The 17,945-nt window shown below is 37.8% G+C and overlaps 2 protein-coding genes across 7 annotated transcripts in view; one reads left to right on the top strand and one right to left on the bottom strand.

Annotated features, from left to right (window-relative positions):
• Positions 1-17,945, bottom strand: part of ATM (ATM serine/threonine kinase) — a 139,095-nt gene that overhangs the window by 3,783 nt on the left and 117,367 nt on the right. For all 3 annotated transcript variants that reach the window (XM_054441529.2, XM_054441527.2, XM_063671398.1), the window contains 6 exons: positions 15,907-16,056; positions 13,343-13,508; positions 11,877-11,963; positions 5,492-5,606; positions 4,368-4,431; positions 103-239 (listed from right to left, as the gene is read on the bottom strand). In XM_054441529.2, coding sequence (XP_054297504.2) covers positions 103-239; positions 4,368-4,431; positions 5,492-5,606; positions 11,877-11,963; positions 13,343-13,508; positions 15,907-16,056 — 719 coding nt within the window. The remainder of the gene's footprint in view (positions 1-102; positions 240-4,367; positions 4,432-5,491; positions 5,607-11,876; positions 11,964-13,342; positions 13,509-15,906; positions 16,057-17,945) is intronic.
• Positions 1-17,945, top strand: part of C9H11orf65 (chromosome 9 C11orf65 homolog) — a 136,613-nt gene that overhangs the window by 117,499 nt on the left and 1,169 nt on the right. The gene's annotated exons all lie outside the window — the stretch shown is intronic.

Below are 17,945 nucleotides of genomic sequence, written 5' to 3'. Positions count from 1 at the left end.
GGACAAAAACACAAAGGTTTCAGTGAGGTGAACAGTTTAAAGGCCTTGGGAATAAGAAAATCTGAACAACTGACAACAGGACCTTCTTAAAATACTGCTCACCTGAGATTTCGTTTGCATTCTTGGTCATCTGCATTCAGAGTAGGGTGAAGCTCAGTTTCGTCTTCCGGCCTCTGCTGTAAATACAAAGCTTTCAAAGGATTCATGGTCCAGTCAAAGAGTGGATCATACAGAAGGACCTAAACAGAGAAAACATATGTATTAAAAGAACAATGTACATTTTAATCACATACTTAGAAACGGTAGAACCAGTATCATACAGACAACAAGCCAGTCACGTGGTAGTTGATGGGGGAGGGGAACAAACATCATGCACACTTCATGTTTCCTTGAGGAAACTATCCTAGCACAATGCTCCAGCTTCTCATTTCATTCTGAATTCATTCTTCCTCCATGGTTAGGGGTGACATCCCTTGACCCCATGTTTCCTGACTGGATGAAACTAATCTATTAAAAGGAGATAAGCATTAGTCACTTTCTTTCCTTCTCTCTCTCTCAACCCTGGGTTAGGGTATTTGCTTTGCAGGGCCCAATTCTTCCTCAGCCAGGTTGTCTCAAGGTATAGATTGGGATGTGGGAACTGGAGAGCATGAGCAAGCCTATTTGGGCCTCACTCCTAAGCCGTCTTCTCCAATAGTTTTATCAGTAACACACCTGAAATTCTGACCTCCACCCTATTGCTGTGGCTCTTTTTCTCTCAGTTCTACATCTGGGTGGATGCAGAAAGGTATAATTTGTTGAAACCTCCTCAAAACCCAACGTTTGCTGCTGCGTTTGGAATCCTGAGATATATATTAGGTGTAGAATTAGGATACCAAAACAACTGACATGGCTAGAGCAAGTGGCTCTAGGTCTTAAATTTTAGAAAGTGAAGTCATGAGGAATTTCTGATATTGGCAGTTCAGAACAGCTAACTGCTCTGGTATTTATAAACACGGAACTTTAAAAAAAAATAGGCTTTAGCAAATGCTTACAAATCTTAGTAATAAGTGGAGACAATACAAAGAATGATTCTACAGGGCATTCCAGTATTACAAGGTTGGAACACTTTTTTGCTGCTACCTGTATACAGTTTCTCAGTAAATCTGCAGGTTGGGACTATAAAATGCCTTTAGCAGATTTAGTTTCAGGACATGTACTAGATTAGCAGAACCAAACTATCTATTTTTTAATGCTGTTTTGAGTGTCCTCCAGGACCATTAAATACTGTGGAGAAACTGAGCTTGATTACATGTAGCTTGTTCGTTAAGTTCAAGGGTTCCTATGTGACTTCAAGTTGGGCACTGACATGGCTTTAGATTTCAGAGATCCAAACCAGTTTCACCCACAAAAGGGAAATATTAATATATTTTATTAATGAACTAATGAAAAGGAATGAAGGCCTCTAATATAGACTGGATGGTTTTCTTGGGTTGAAGTAGAAGAAAAATCCAAATTACTTCAAAACCAAGGGCTTGTGTCAGGAATCATACTTGCGAATATTAGAATTAAGGAGGAACTGGAATAAGTAAAAAATTATGCTTCAGTCTGACAAGACAGAAGTGGTTGGAAACAGTAAAGGAATACAGACTGATTAAGCTAGAGCAGGGTTTCTCAGTCTCAGCGCTACTGTCATTTTGGATGGGGTATTTCTTTGCTGTGGGGGCTAACTTGTACATTCTGCGGTGTTCAGCAGCATCCCTGGCCTCTACCCAGTAGATGCCAATACTAGCCTCATCTCCCATCCCCAACTGTGACAACCAAAACTGCCTCCAGACATTGCCAACTGTCCTCTAGGGGACAAAACTGCTCTTGGCTAAGCATCACTGAGCTAGAGGGAGAGATATATTTCCTTAGCAGAACACATAAAATCTTAGAGGAGAGAACGGTCTATTAGGAAGAAAATAAAATCTTGAAGGCCAGGAGAGACAAATACACTGAGAGGAAAAGGGAAATACACCCAGGTTAAAGTGCTCTGAAGGAGGGGCTTAGGAAGCCGGAGATCAGTTCAGAAATAGTGACTGTGCCTCAATGAAATCTAAGAGAAGAAAAGAAATGAATCCAAGACAGGAGAGAAATGATGTCCCAGAGGACTGGGAACCAGGATGCTATTGAGAAGCACCCTCCTAAAGCTGAAGGCAGAAAGGGTCTTACTGTGGTAAGATCACTGGGGAAATTATTCTTGAAGATTGGGACAATCACACCAAATGATTTTGGGAAATTCAGACAGATTTACGGAGGGAAGATTAGGTAGATGAGTGTAAAATACACAAAGCACTGGAGGGTGTGTTTAAAGGTGACAGTTATTGTAGGTGGAGATGCAAATCACTTTTCAGACTCAAAACCGTCACTCAGAGGAAATCCAAAGTCCTTACAATGGCAAAGGATCTGGCCACTGTCACTTCTCTAATTTGATCTCCTACCACTCTAAAAAATGAAGTCCATAAGCAGTTTGGCATTAAACTAGTAAGATTTCTGAGGCCCTAAAAGAACTACCTTCTTTTGGTGAGTGTTAGGTAGGATACAACTACTGGAAGAAACTCCCAAATCCACCTTAGCATAAAAATCCCTTCTGACTGAAACTAGGTAGAGTAAAATACTAAAGAATATGTTAAGCTGCTTTGACTCTTTAATTTGAAAAGTTTGCGCTTTTTTTTTTTTTTTTAAGACAGAGTCTTGCTCTTGTCGCCCAGGCTGGAGGGCAATGGTGCGGTTTCAGCTCACTACAACCTCCGCCTCCTGGGTTCAAGCGATTCTCCTGCCTCAGCCTCCTGAGTAGCTGGGATTACAGATGCCCGCCATCACGCCCAGCTAATTTTTGTATTTTTATTAGAGACGGGGTTTCACCATGTTGGCCAAACTGGTCTTGAACTCCTGACCTCAGGTGATCCACCTGTCTCGGTCTCTCAAAGTGCTGGGATTACAGGCGTGAGCCACCGCGCCCGGCCCTTTTTCTTACATGAAAAAGTGCAAGATAATATAACTTTAGAGTTTAATTTCGACATTATTGAGGCATCCATGTTACCGTGTATTATTTTTTTTAAATGTTACACATCATGCTTATTTTCTTATCATTTATTCTTACTGCAGAACCAATGGAAAACTGTAACAAATGACAACATGTATGAACAGAATTTGAAATGGGTAAAAGAAAAAAGAATGTATTTTTAACCTTGGGAATAGCACAGCCTTGGATTTAATTTTACCAACATATTACTGGGACCTATTTCAGCAAACTCTTTGTAGCAAAATCTGTATTACCATCTGCAGTCCAAAGGAGATCTATAAAGATGCCTCGGTTCATAAAGGTGCACACAGCACCACCCTGATGGACTGTTACTCATCTTCCAAGGGATAAAGCCCCATCCTTATTGACCACAGGCTTAATGGTTAATGCCAATGAATTAAGACAGTTCTCATATCCTAGTTGAACAGGAGGAGAGATTTTTAAAAATACACATATTCCTGCCCCATCCCTAGAAACCTGGTTTGAATTTGATCAGCATCAATGTTTTTTAAATGCAGTATAAGTAATACTAACATGCAGCCAGTCCAACATAATCAGGTTAAAGGAAGAAAAGCTGAGGAGCGGAAAAGAGGCAAGCCCATACTGCACTCTACCTGCCATGTTTCCCTGGGGAGGCCACAATCCTGATTTCTTGTCTCCCATACCCTTACCAGATTGGTGAATGACTGGCATAGGTACTAACAGCACAGACACTGAAATCTGTTCGACTTCCTTTTTTCTGCCCTGGATCAAGACAAGGCAGTGATCCTGATTACATGTGTTTGCTCTGCAGGCCCAAACCCTATTCAGGTGAGCTGTCCCAAGGTTAAGACAGCAGAGAGGTACTGAGGTAGCACCAGGAGTAAACTAGTCTGGCCCTCATTCCTAAGCCATGTTCCTCTAGTAATGATGCTGACAATTTGATCTCCATTTGTCTGACTAATTAGTTCTGAACCTGGGCAGGGAAAAAGGAGATATAAATTTCTCATTTTTCTTAAACCCTAATGGAAACCATTCTGAAAATAATAATACCATATGGAATATCTAAATGTCAAAGAGTTGATTTATGAATTGAAAAACTAGAGACTACTTACAATGCTCTAACATTCCAAGAAACTCGAGGGGGCTGAAGGCATTTCTAAACCAGTATTTTTGGATGTGCGAAAAGGCTAAGTGCGCAATCTCCTCCTTTCTGCTGCCCAGCCCCATCCCCCTATGTTAAAATGAAGCAGTGCTCTTCACATCAGTGACTTCCTGACGAGATACACAGTCTACCTGGTAAAAAATAAATAAATAAAGTCTTCCTTATAAAATACTTTACCTCTACAATGGTTAACAAAGTTTCCTGAGAGTTTCTCATCACTTCCATGGTTTTCTCACAGCATCTAGAGTCAAACACATTAGAAATATGGATTTTGTTACACACCAATGTTTTCAACATATCTTTATCTGTATACTCTCATGTGTAGTATGCTGAGCCTATGCTTAATAATCTACAAATCTGTATCTCAAAATAGCATAATACTTGGCAGAGTGGGCTTTCATTAGATATTTGAAATGAATACAAATATGTATTTGACCATTTCACAAGCTTGGCATTTACAAGAATAACACAACACTATTACAAAAGATTTATTTCAGTCTTTGATTTTCTTTTCTTTTCTTTTCTTTTTTTGGCAATGGGGTCTTGCTGCATTGCCCAGGCTGGTCTCAAACTCCTGGGGCCAAGTCATCCTCCTGCCTCAGCCTCCCAAGTAGCTGGGATTACAGGCATGCACCACTGTGCTCAGCTCTCAGTCTTTGATTATTGTGGCAATTATTAGTTTACACTGATTGCAATCTGCCCCAATCCAAGTTGAATACACAGACCTATGCTGGGAAAACTACAAGGAACTGCAAAGCTTTTTTAGTGCACAATGTTATACTAGAACACAAGCTCCTATAAATAAAAATGTAGTCTCTTCTATATGCCCAGTGATGAGCACCCAATAGTAGTTTGGATCATTAAGAAGGAGTCAGCCAGGACAGAGGTGTTAAAAGTAAAGGTGGGATGCTTCCAGAGGAGGTATGGAATAACAGTATGTTTGTTACATGGGCTTAGGTCCCAGTGGGTGGAAGGAAGAGGAACTATTATTGCTTTTACCCAGGGTCTTTTCCTTAGTATTGATAAGGCACTGGAATACGATTCTAGCATTAAATTCTATAATCTATACAAATCTCTAACCCGTGTGTGTGTGTGTGTGTGTGTGTGTGTGTGTGTGTGTATTTTTTTTTTAGAGACAGGGTCTTGCTGTATTGCCTAGGCTGGACTCAAACTCCTGGGCTCAAACAATCCTCCCTCTTCAGCCTCCTGAGTAGCTGGGATTACAGGTGCAAGGAACCATGTCCAGCCCATGTAATTTTGACATCAAAAATTATTTCCCTCCTTTACTTCATATCACTTACCTTCTGAAGACACCTTCAACACCAGTAATGCCCATGCCATCCACAATATCTCTGGTGAGTCTAAAAGGAACTGTCTCAGGAGTAGGAAGGATTTTGCCCTGTTCAAAAGCAACACCTAAAGTAAAGAATACAGTGAAGTTAGGAGGTTTGACAGCTAATTTACTTTCTTTCCAGTTAGAATGTGAACTTTACAAAGGCAACAAACCATATGTTACCTATATTCTATGAATACTAGTATGTATAGTAGTTTACTTCTGCTCTGGCTGCCTTCCTCATCATCTTCACTGTCTATGAGATCCACCTCAAATCCAAATAACATAACTACTTCTTAACCTAACTAGAAAAATCTAGGTTAAAGGGTGATTTTTAAAAATGAAGTAACTACTGGTATAATTTAAAATGGAGATGACATATTTATATTTAAAAAATTTTTAGGCTGGGTGTGGTGGCTCACGCCTGTAATCCCAGCACCTTGAGAGGCTGAGGAGGCCTGACACCTGAGGTCAGGAGTTAAGAGACCAGCCTGGCCAACATGGTGAAACCTTGTCTCTACTAAAAATACAAAAATTAGCTGGGTGTGGTGGCAGGCGCCTATAATCCCAGTTACTCGGGAGGCTGAGACAGGAGAATCACTTGAACCTGGGAGGTGAAGGATACATGGAGCTGAGATGGTGCCATTGCACTCCAGCCTGGGCGACAAGAGTGAAACTCCATCTCAGAAAAAAAAAAAAATTAATGAGACTTTATGAGATAATTATATGTTCACTTCGAGTTGTAAGAAATCATACAGAAAAGATCATCCCATATGCCTTTTCCCCATTTCACCCCAACTGTAATGTCCTGCAAAACTATAATACTACTGACATCGACACAGTCAAGATATATAATATTCTTATCATAAGGATCCTTCATACTGCCCTTTACGGCCACACCTATTTCCCTCCCATAGCCTATCTCACCCAGCCCCCTAACTCCCTATTTTTCTAGCAGCCACTAATCTGTTCTCCATTTTTGTAATTTTGTCATTTCAAGTATGTTATATAAATGGAAGTGAAATAATCATACAGTACGTAACCTTTTGGGAATAGCTTTTCACACTCAGCCTAATTCTCTGGAGATTCATCCAAATTGTTATGTATATCAATAGTTCTGTTTCTTTTCATTGCGTAGTAGTATTTCAGGGCATGGATGTAACACAGTTTGTTTAAGCATTTGCCCACTGTAGGACATCTGGATTTTTCCGGTTCTTGGCTATTATGAATAAAGCTGCTATACACATTTGTAGTACATGGCCATTTTATAAGTAGATTTTGTTGTTAAGTTTTGAGAGTTCTTAAAGATTGTTCTTTTGGTATCAAGTCTAGGAACTCTATTTAGCCCTAGATGCTGAAGGTTTCCTCTTAATTTTCTTCCTCTGTTGCTCAGCTTGGGTAATTTCTATGGCTCTGTCTTCTGTTCACTGATCATTTCTTCTGTCTCCTCATTCTGCAGTTGAAATTTTTTTATTTTATTTACTATATTTTTCTGTTCTAAAATTTCCATCTGGTTCTCCTTTATATCTGCTTCTATACTGAGACTAATTATTTCTGTGCTGAGACTTACTATATTTTCATTTGTTTCAAGCATGTTTATAATTGCTCCTTCAGTGTTTTTATGATGGCTGCTTTAAAATCTTAGATAATTCCAACATCATCATCTCAGTGTTGGCACCTACAGGTGGCCATTTTTCATTAAAGTTGAGATTTTCCTGGTTCCAGGTATGCCTAATGATTTTCAATTGACACCTACACCTTTTAGTTATTATGAGACTCAGGATCTTCCTTAAACTTCTGCCTTTGATGCCTTTGGGAGTCACCACCTTGTTACTGCTAGGTAAGGGCAGAAGACTAGATTCCCCAATTGGCCTCCACTGACACTCAACAGGGAAAGGGCTTGCTATAGCTGAGTAGGGCTGAAAGTCCAGGTTCCCCGGATATGTCCACTGATACCAAGGAGTGAGTCAGAAAAAAGGAAAAAAAGGTTGGAAAATATAGACTAGCAGGTAACAGTATAGATGATAAATTGCGAAGGCCTAACATAGGGTTACTGGAGTCCCAGAAACAGGGAAGAACCTGGATGGACCCTATGACATGACTATGTGATGACAGAATGTGATGGAAGTGATACTGTGCAAGTTGCAGGCCTAGCTCTTAACTTCCACTTCCTTCCCCTTGGAGCCCCGATATGCTGAGTAGGTCCAGGACACTATTGTGGACAGAGAGGCCACATAGGAGTGCTGAAGCATCAGACATGTAAGTTAAGAAGCCATCATGAACTCTGGCCCAGCTGAGTCTTAAGATAACTCCAGCCCCAGTGCTAACTGAAGCTGCATGAGAGATCCTAATTGAAAACTGCCCAGCTGAGCCCAGTCAACAGACTATGAGAGATAATAACAAATAAATTGTGATTTTAAGCTACTAAATTTTGGGGTGGTTTGTTATGCAGCAACAGGTAACCAACAGATATACACAGAATAGTATACAAATCACCCAAGTGTGACTCACTGAGATTTTTACAAAGTGAACAAATCTACGTTAACAGAATTCTACCAGCATTCCAGAGGCACCCTTTCAGTCCCTCCTACCAGTCACTAATCACCTCTTTCAAAGGGTCACCACTATGCTGATTTCTAACACTATACATTAATTTTATCAGCTTTTGAATTTTATGTAAATGGAATTATACATATGTACTCTTTTATGTTGGAATCTTTCACTTAGCATTATATTTGTGAGAGTCTTCATTGTGTGTTATTGTTCATTCAATCTCATTATATACAAAGAGAATATAAATATATGACAATTTGTTCATCCATTCTACCTATGATGGATATCTGGATTGTTTCCAGTTAGGGGCTATTATGAATAATGCTACTATAAACATTTTTATACATATGTATGCATTTCTGTTGGAGTGGAATTGATGGGTCACAGGATATACATAAAGTCAGCTTTAGTGGATAATGCCAAACAATATTGCAAAGGGGTTGTACCAATTTACCCTTCTCATTTATAGATGCTTTTAGCACAACCTGAATGGACACAGGTTGGCATACGCCTACCTCTAATTTGTGTCTTCCAGACCACTGCCCTTTCATTCTCAGATAAAGTCTGGCTCCTCTGTTGAGATCGCCACCTTCTAGCTCTAACAAATCCCTCCCATCTTCATGTTTACTATGTAAACCTGTAAGGTTTTCTCTCACATTCACTGAATGTTGGCATGGACCTAGCTCACAATCTTCCCCTCTGTCCCAACTCTAGAATTCATTCTGGGGAAAACCATATAATATCCGTGACCGTCTCTGTTCTAATGGAATTCAATTTCATTCTATCTTAGCGAACCACTCATATGGGTTGTACTCCAGAAATGAGTCTGCTAAAACTGCTTCTTAGACATTGTAAATTGTACATTCTAATCAAAACCTCTTCTCCTTCTACCCCTTATTCTTACTAAACATTCTTCAAATTTGACTGAGATTTCTAGTTTATTAGCCCTCTTCTTTCCTTAACTCAGCCCAGGGGTAGAGACAATAAGCTTGATTACTCTCATCAGTGCTTCAAATCTCCTTGTCCCCTTGTCCCTCCGCCACATCTCCCATTTTAAACTACAACTTAAGCTCCAAGGATGTTGAGGACTGCTGGAAAATCATACAACAACCCTATTGGCTCCACTACAAACTTAGGATTGAAAGTGCCCCTTAAACTGCTTGGCATGTCTTATTTATTTATCTCTTTCTAGTCAGGTCTTGGTCTCATTTCCATGGTAAATTTTAGAATTTTATTGTTCTTTTAAGGCCAGTTACCATCCCTCCAATTCTTAGCAAATGAGCATGCTTTCTATTTCTCAGCAAAAACAGAATAGCAAATATAATTCCTTCATACTCCTTCCTCTCCAGCTTAAGACTTGCCTATTGGCATCACTTTTCCTTCTCTCTCAGCAGAAAAGCTAACATGCCTCCAATCTAAAGCCAATGCTATCAGACTCACGTACTTTATGATTTCCCTTGCTATTTCAATTATCTTTTGTTTTTCTCCTGTATCTTCAATATCTAACAGGTTTAAACCTCTCCTATCTTAAAAAAGCAAGGACCAAATGTGTCTCTCATTCCTGCAGCAAATTTCTCTGCCATCCTTCCCTTCCCTTCTGAACTTCTTGTAGGAAGATTCCACATTCTTTTTTTTTTTTGAGACGGAGTCTTGCTCTGTCGCCCAGGCTGAAGTGCAGTGGCACGATCTTAGCTCACTGCAACCTCTGCTTCCCGGGTTCAAGTGATTCTCCTGCCTCAGCCTCCCAAGTAGCTGGGACTACAGGCGCCCACCACCTCACCCAGCTAATTTTTTGTATTTTAGTAGAGGTGTGGCTTCACCATGTTTGCCAGGATGGTCTCGATCTCCTGACCTCGTGATCCACCTGCCTTGGCCTCCCAAAGTGTTGGGATTACAGGTGTGAGCCACCGCGCCTGGCAGATTCCACATTCTTAATCTACACATCCTTAACTTCCATTCAGTCCTTGCCTTTTTACAGTATGGTTTCCTCCATTCTATCCAAAGGGGACTTCCAAGGCCTCTAAGATTGATTACTTGTTAAATTCATAGGTCTATTTTCAGCATTCATCCTCTCTGACCTTTCTGTATCAGATACTATTGAGCACTACTTCTTTCATAAAAGATTTTCCCCTCTTGCCTTCCAAGATCCTGACTTCCTAGTTTTCAAGACTTGAGTACTTCTCAGTTTTTTTCTGGCTCAGCCTTTCCAAGGCTCACTTCCCTTATGATTTCATCTTTAGGTCTCTTTATCAAGGATGATGTGTAAGATCAGAACCTCCTCCAGCCCAGTGACTTCAACTGAAATCTATTTGCTGAAGATTCTGGATCTCCGTCATTACATTCACACTTCTTTTTCTACATTCTGAGTTGCAGGGGGATGATAGTGATGATGTGGTTAGTAACCAAACCAGCTTCATTATTAAATCATATGTTTCTTATTCATCCTGATTCTTAGCGTCTACCTTTTTATAACTTATTCAGAAGAGAATTCTCCTACTTCAATAAATAATAAAAAGACAGGGTTTTCTTCTTTGTTTTATAGTGAATATGACATATTTTCTCTCCTCTCAATATATTATTTTCTGAGACTTTCTTTGGAAAATAATGAAACCTGTGATAACTTATTTCCTTTAATTATTTTTGTTCTTTTGCATATAACCTCTAAAATACCTCTAAATATTATCACCTAGTGATTAGTACTGTTTAATAGAATTTTGTCATTACATTCACACTTCTTTACATTACATTCACACTTCTTTCTTTCCATCATTACATTCACACTTCTTTCTTACATATTAAACTGTCTATTCCACCTAGAAATCCCATTAATACTTCAAAATAATGAGCAAAACTAAATTCATCACTTTCTTATTATTTACAAAACTTGATATATTCCTTAGCTATATATATTCTTTCTTTCTTATATATTAAACTGTCTATATATATATACATAGAAGCTATATATTCTTTCTTTCTTATATATTTAACTGTCTATTCCCCTAGAAATCCCATTAATACTTCAAAATAATGAGCAAAACTAAATTCATCACTTTCTTATTATTTACAAAACTTGATATATTCCTTAGCTAGAAGCTTCAGTTATCTGGGGGCCCCACTTCCCCACTATTTCCTCATCTAATATCACTGGTACAGTTTACTACAAAAATGTCCCTCAAATCCAATATTCTGGTTTCTACAACTTTAGTATAAATCTTCATCATTTCTCGTCTAAACTATTACAATATCCCTTAATTTTTCTTCCTGCTGCCAATACCACTCCCCAAAGTGCTCCTGAAATTATATTTCTGAAAATAAAATATTATCATGTCCTTCATTTATTTCCTATAGTTTAATGCAATGAAGTTGAAACTCCTTAGCCTGGCTTTTTACAGTCGAGTACCAATCTCAAGCAACTCAACTACAAGCTTACTTCACCCAGACACATTTAATGTCTCACCATTCCCACAACATGCTACATCTTAAAATTACTCCTTGTTTTGGTGGAATAGCCCTGATTCCTTCTTTTGAATCTGCTCTATCTTCTGTCTGAATTATGCTTTCTTTCTTTCTTGAAGACCAGGCTCAAAAGTCACCTCATCTATTAAGTTTCACTCAGTACCCCAGGCAGAGTTAACTGTTTCTTCTAAGACAACTGTTTATGCTGAAAACAAAAAAACCCAATATTTACTGTTTCGATTTATCTGTCTCTCTTATGTTTGTAATATCTTGGTAGGCAAACAACATTCCATGATGACCAAATATTTACTAAAAAGAATAGATACATAGATTTTATTACTTACCTAAATCTATATGTACAAGTTCTGCTGACTGCTCATTTATCAAGATATTCTGTACATGTCTATCACCAAGTCCAAGTATGTAACCAACTGGAAAAAAAAGAAATGAACAATCTGAAATCACTGATTCCATCTCTTTCTAATATATAGCCATAATTTCAATTAAGACCACTGACTTGGTATAATCTTTAAGTAGTTTAGGATTTTTAGCCTACTTAAATGATGTGCATAACTGGCCATATTGAGTTTAACTCAAATCCTGCCAGCTATTTTAATGCATATTGCATTTTACAAATCCTAGATGATTTGCTAAAAACATTTTCGCATTACTAATAGGCACACATTTTAAAATATTAGTATTTAAAAAATTATTGTGGCTAAAGTTGAGACCCATTATTTACCTGGGCCAAAGCTGTGCATTATGTGTACTCAAATTTTTACTGAACATACTTATAAAATGAGAAGTCTATGGATAAACTCTTCACTCTTCAGTGAAACTTTCTTCTCCTTGATGAATTATATTTAACACAAATTAATCATTAATTCATTTCACCAGGTTTGTATCTCCCCAAAAAACTGCATTTCTGTATTTAAGACAGATGATGACATGCACTAATGGGAGAAATCACATGGCATTACAAAAAAAAACACTGGGTAGGGAATCAGAATGACTGGGTGTCTGGCTCGCTCTGTCATTAACTAGGCCTACTTTCTTGTTTATAAACTAGTTGTATCAGATTAGTGATTCTCTATGTAGAAGAGAGTTTCACAATTACCTGGGAACTCTTTCAAAACATACATGCCCTGCCTTCCTGGGGTATACTATGTAAGTGATGGAGGGAGTCGTCTTTAGTTAAAAAAAACAAACAAACAAATAGATTAGATGATCTCTAATGTTTCCATTAGTTCTCATACTCTAGGATTTTGTTAACCATACTATCTACCTATTCTAATTTCTTAGGGAAAAAAAGTCAAAATATATATTGTACACAAAATATTTAAATATATCTCATGGTTTCTATTCTGAAAACAAAATTCTATTAAACAGTATTAATCACTAGGTGATGATTTTAGAGGTATTTTAGAGGTTATATGCAAAAGAACAAAAATAATTAAAGGAAATAAGTTATCAGAGGTTTCATTATTTTCCAAAAAAAGTCTCAGAAAATAATATATTGAGAGGAGAGAAAATATGCCATATTCACTATAAAACAAAGAAGAAAACCCTGTCTTTTTATTATTTATTGAAGTAGGAGAATTCTCTTCTGAATAAGTTATAAAAAGGTAGACGCTAAGAATCAGGATGAACAAGAAACATATGATTTAATAATGAGGATGGTTTGGTTACTAACCACATCATCACTATCATCCCCCTGCAACTCAGAATGTAGAAAAAGTGCTGAATCAAACAAAAATAAAACCTGCCAAACAACAAAGTGCTGAATCTACTATATGTACAAGAAGATTACCAATAGAAGAAGTGGCTACACTGCGCGTATAAGCCAATCGCTTCTCAAACCAAATAGCTGGATCCAAGAATTTTTCCATGCAGAAGTAACGGAAAACTGGTTGAAAATTTTGGCAAACATCCATGAAGACTTCATATTTCTCTTCAAAAGACTTTTTTTGCACCTCCTTTAAATAGAGCATATATATAATTATTTTTCAATATTGTGTTCAATTAAACAAATATACACATTTTTATATAAAAATATGACAGATATAGGGGCAATAAAGATGAATAGGACACATTACCTACAAGAAGCTAACAGTCTGGACAGGGAAGCAATTAATTACAAATGATAATCCCTTTAGGATTTCCATATTAATTGTTGGGGGAGGAAGCACACCTACAGTGACTGTTACTTGTTTTGATTAAATTCTAATTTGAATAATCCTGTAATCTTAAGCAGAAATAAATACAGAAATGCCTAAGTAGTTCCAGATAACCTCAGGTGGCATCACAGCATTGGGCTGCAATAGAAAACAGGAAAAGAGAAAGAACAGAAGAATCCTTCATGGTTGGCAGCTGATATGACTCAGATCTCTAGCCTCCAACATCTTCTTGCTATAAAATACTACCTGAAGCAAAGCTTACCGACTTCAACTCCCTCCCATCTATGTGCTGATGATTTCTAAATCTGTATGTTTGGCCCAGATATCTTTATTAAGCTTTAGCTTAATGTGCTTCTCAAGCTGCCCATTCAGCATCTTCACTTGGATCACTTCCAAATTCAAATACTTCTTAATCTCTGGCAAACTTTAGTCACCTCTTCTATTCTTCAATGCAGTAAAGAGCTTCACCATCTACCCAGCTGCCCCAACCAGAAAACTGGGAGGCACTGGCTACTCTTTTTCTCCAACATTTTTTTTTTTGGAGACAGGGTCTCTGTCACCTGGACTGGAGTGCAGGGGTGTGATCACAGCTCACTGCAACTTTGGCCCCTGGGCTCAAGCAATCCTCCCACCTGAGCCTCTTGAGTAGCTGGGATTACAGGCATGTGCCACCATTACCTGGCTGACTTTTTATTTTTTGTAGAGATGTGGTCTCACTATGTTTCCCAGGCTGGTCTTAAACTCCTGGGCTCAAGCAATCCTCCCACCTTGGTATCCTTAAGTGCTGGGATTACAGGCATGCGCTACCACACCCGCCCCCTAACCTTATTTTTAATCAGCAATCAAATGAATTCTGCCTCCTTCATATTTAATCAGCAATCTATGAATTCTGCCTCCTTCATATTTCTCATCTCTACCCACGATTCTCCCTTCCTACTGCTATTCATCTCAGTTCAGACCATCTCATGCCTCCAGTTTGCATTCTCAAAAATAGAACCCACAATGCTGTCGGAATTTCTTTCTAAAATGCAAGTCTGATATTACTATCCTTTAGGGTCTTATGAGGCCTATAGCATAAAGTGCAAACTCCTTTGCATTTCATAAAGCAACACTCCATCTTTTGACCAACAATTACTGCTCCAATCTCATCTTTTCTTCCTCAAACACTAAGCCTATGCTTATGTTGTCTTTTCCTGCTCATGCCTCCCCTCCTTTGCTTATATGCTCCTTCTGCCTGGAAAAACAACTCATTTACAAAACTCGGCTCACATACCTTTTCCTCTGTGAAGCATTTCTTGGATATACTTCTCTCTATTCTCCCCACCCCAGGTAGAACTAAGCACTTCCTCCTCCATACCTACACTGTACCCTGTGTGCCCTGTACAGACTTCCATCACAACACCTATAGCACTTATCACACATTTTAAAAAACATGTCACAGAAAGCACAATAAAATGAACAGTAAATGGATTTTGGATTTAGACAAGGCTCAAATCCTTGCTCTGTTTATTAGCTCACTGGCCTTGGGCAAGTTCTCTGAACTTCTCATTTTAAAATGGGGATAAGGATCATGATGATTAGTCATAATATTTGTGAAGTCTTAAGTTCAGCACAGTACCTGGTAGATAGAAAGCATACAATAAATGTTGCTGATTCAGTGAATGAATATCAGACTAGATGGCCAGTGTGACACTGTAAATGTCTCAGAAGGTTTTCTATATCAGTTTCATAAAAAATTACTTCATAATCTTGTTGTTGTTGTTGTTGTTTTAGTGTGTTTGTTTTTTAGAGATGGGGTCTTGCTCTGTTGCCCAGGCTGGCCTCAAAATCCTGGGCTCAAGCGACCCCCCAGACTCAGCCTCTCAAGTAGCTGGGATTACAGGTGCATGCCATCGTGCCTGGCATTTTAGTGTTTTGTTTGCTAAGAATTAGTTTATCCCAAATTGAAAACAAATCAGCACACATTGAATAACCTTTACATTTCTTATCTGACAAGGGTTGACATATTATGTAGTTTAAAATCCTTCCTTTTTCACTCACACACTTTCATTCCGATCAGTTTTTCTTTTACTTAGTATCTTTGACAATTACCTGATGAAATTAAAGTTTTTTTATATTCTACAATATCTGATAGCTGTCAGCTTTAATAAGCCATTAAATAATCTTACAATAACCTTTAATTTTGGGTGTCACTCACCATCATTTTCTTTTGGCACTGAAAGGCACTGAAATCATTTGGCCTGTATCTTTTATGAGCACCATCTTCATTGTTAACAAGAAATTCACCAATGGGGACAGTTCCTGTGCACCATTCAAGAACACCACTTCGCTGAGAGAGGGGAACGACCTGGAGTTACAGATTAAATACCTTTTAATTTTAAAAGGCCATTAAAGAGCATTTGGTGATCATTCAGCTATCAGAGTCAGTGCAAAGCATTTTTTTTTCAAGTTGTATTAATATTTCTCTGTCCATAGAAGACAAAGCTCCTTGGAGGAAACCAATCAGAAATAAACTTAAGCTCAAAGAATATAATTTTCCAGCCTGCTGCCTAGATGTTTGAGAGCCTGCGCATCACTCAATCTCACGATTCTCTGAGAGGTCACTACTGTTAATCACACTCACCGTCATCTGTCATTAATCCATACTTAGTTTGTCCAGTTAGGAGAGGAATTAACTGCTTTCCTTACAATTTTAATATCAATTAAATTTGGGGAGTTTCACTTGGAAATTATTACCCATGAATGTGGTCTCAATTTTAGTGTAACTTCATTATTGAAATTACATGTACTCCCGCTTTACAGTCTTATTATCTTCACAGAGAGAAAATGTACTCCTAAATATAAAATAAGCAACTTTACTAGGAAAGTTTTAAAATTATAAACATAAAGTATAGAAAATGATATTAACAGATACCCTTTTATCCATTAAACAGCTTTATCAAATCTAGGATTTTCTCACATTTGCTGGGGAAGAGATGAAGCTCCCCCTTGTGTGCTTCACTGACCCCAAGTCCCTCCCACCATCAAGATGACTGTTAGCTGGTTTATCATGTTCTTGTATTTTTTGGTATATTTTTATTTCAAAGCTATATGTACACAAATAGTTGTAAATATTAAGTAAAAAAATTATACTATATGTATACTTTTGTAGTTTGGTTTTTTATTCAATACTATTTTATCCTAACTATGTGAGCATATTTAACTCTACATCATTCATTTTAACAGCTATATACTACATAAATACAACAGTTATCCAATCTGCATATTAACATTTACATTGTTTCCACATTTCCATGAAATACTACTGCAATGAAATAAACTACTCGTGAACATATTTCAGTTTCTCTAGGCAGGGGTGTCCAATCTTTTGGATTCCCTGGGCCACACTGGAAGAATTGCCTTGGGCCACACATAAAATACACTAACACTAATGATTGCTGATGAGCTAAAAAAGAAAAAAAAAACTGCAAAAAAAATCTCATAATGTTAAGAAAGTTTACAAATTTGTGTTGGGCTGCACTCAAAGCCATCCTGTAGGCTGCATGTGGCCTGCAGGCTGTGGGTTGGACAAGTTTGCTCTAGGGCATATATGCAGGAATTTAACAGCTGAGCCAGAGGAGATGTATATCTTCAACTCGGTTAACCAGATATTGCCAAATAACTATTCAAAGTGACTGTACCGGTTTATATACCCACCAGTAGAGTTATTCCATAACTTTCCCAATACTTAATATTGTCAGGCTTTTTATATTTTGCTAATCTGAGGGTAATAGTATTTCACTGTGGTTTTAATTTGTATTTTCAAGATTACTAGAAAAGTTGAATATCATTGTATTCTTCATATAAATCCCTTCTTTATATTAAAAATGATCCTTTTTGTTCTAATTAACATTATTATATTCATTTTCTCAGCTGGTCACTCGTCTTTATGGTGTCTTTAGTTCTATACATTTTTAAATTTTAATTTTCTCACATATGTTGAACTGTTTTGTGTCTTAAGGAAGCATTTGATTAATTTATTAACATTTATTTGTTGGGGGCCTATTACGTGTTACACACAGGGCTAGGGCACTGAGAACAGAGTGGCAAAAAGGCAGATGAAGACTATGCCCTCATAAAGTTTCATTCTGGTGAGGAACATATATATCCTAATAAACATTTCATGATATTAGATAATAAGTATAAGAGAACAAAACGTAAGTTTAAAAAAGAGAGAAAGTGGGTAATGGCAACATG

Source organism: Pongo pygmaeus, chromosome 9 (assembly GCF_028885625.2).
Source record: "Pongo pygmaeus isolate AG05252 chromosome 9, NHGRI_mPonPyg2-v2.0_pri, whole genome shotgun sequence".
NCBI lineage: Eukaryota > Metazoa > Chordata > Mammalia > Primates > Hominidae > Pongo > Pongo pygmaeus.
The sequence above is the reverse complement of the archived record's forward strand: the minus strand, read 5'-3'. Positions and strand labels throughout refer to the sequence as shown.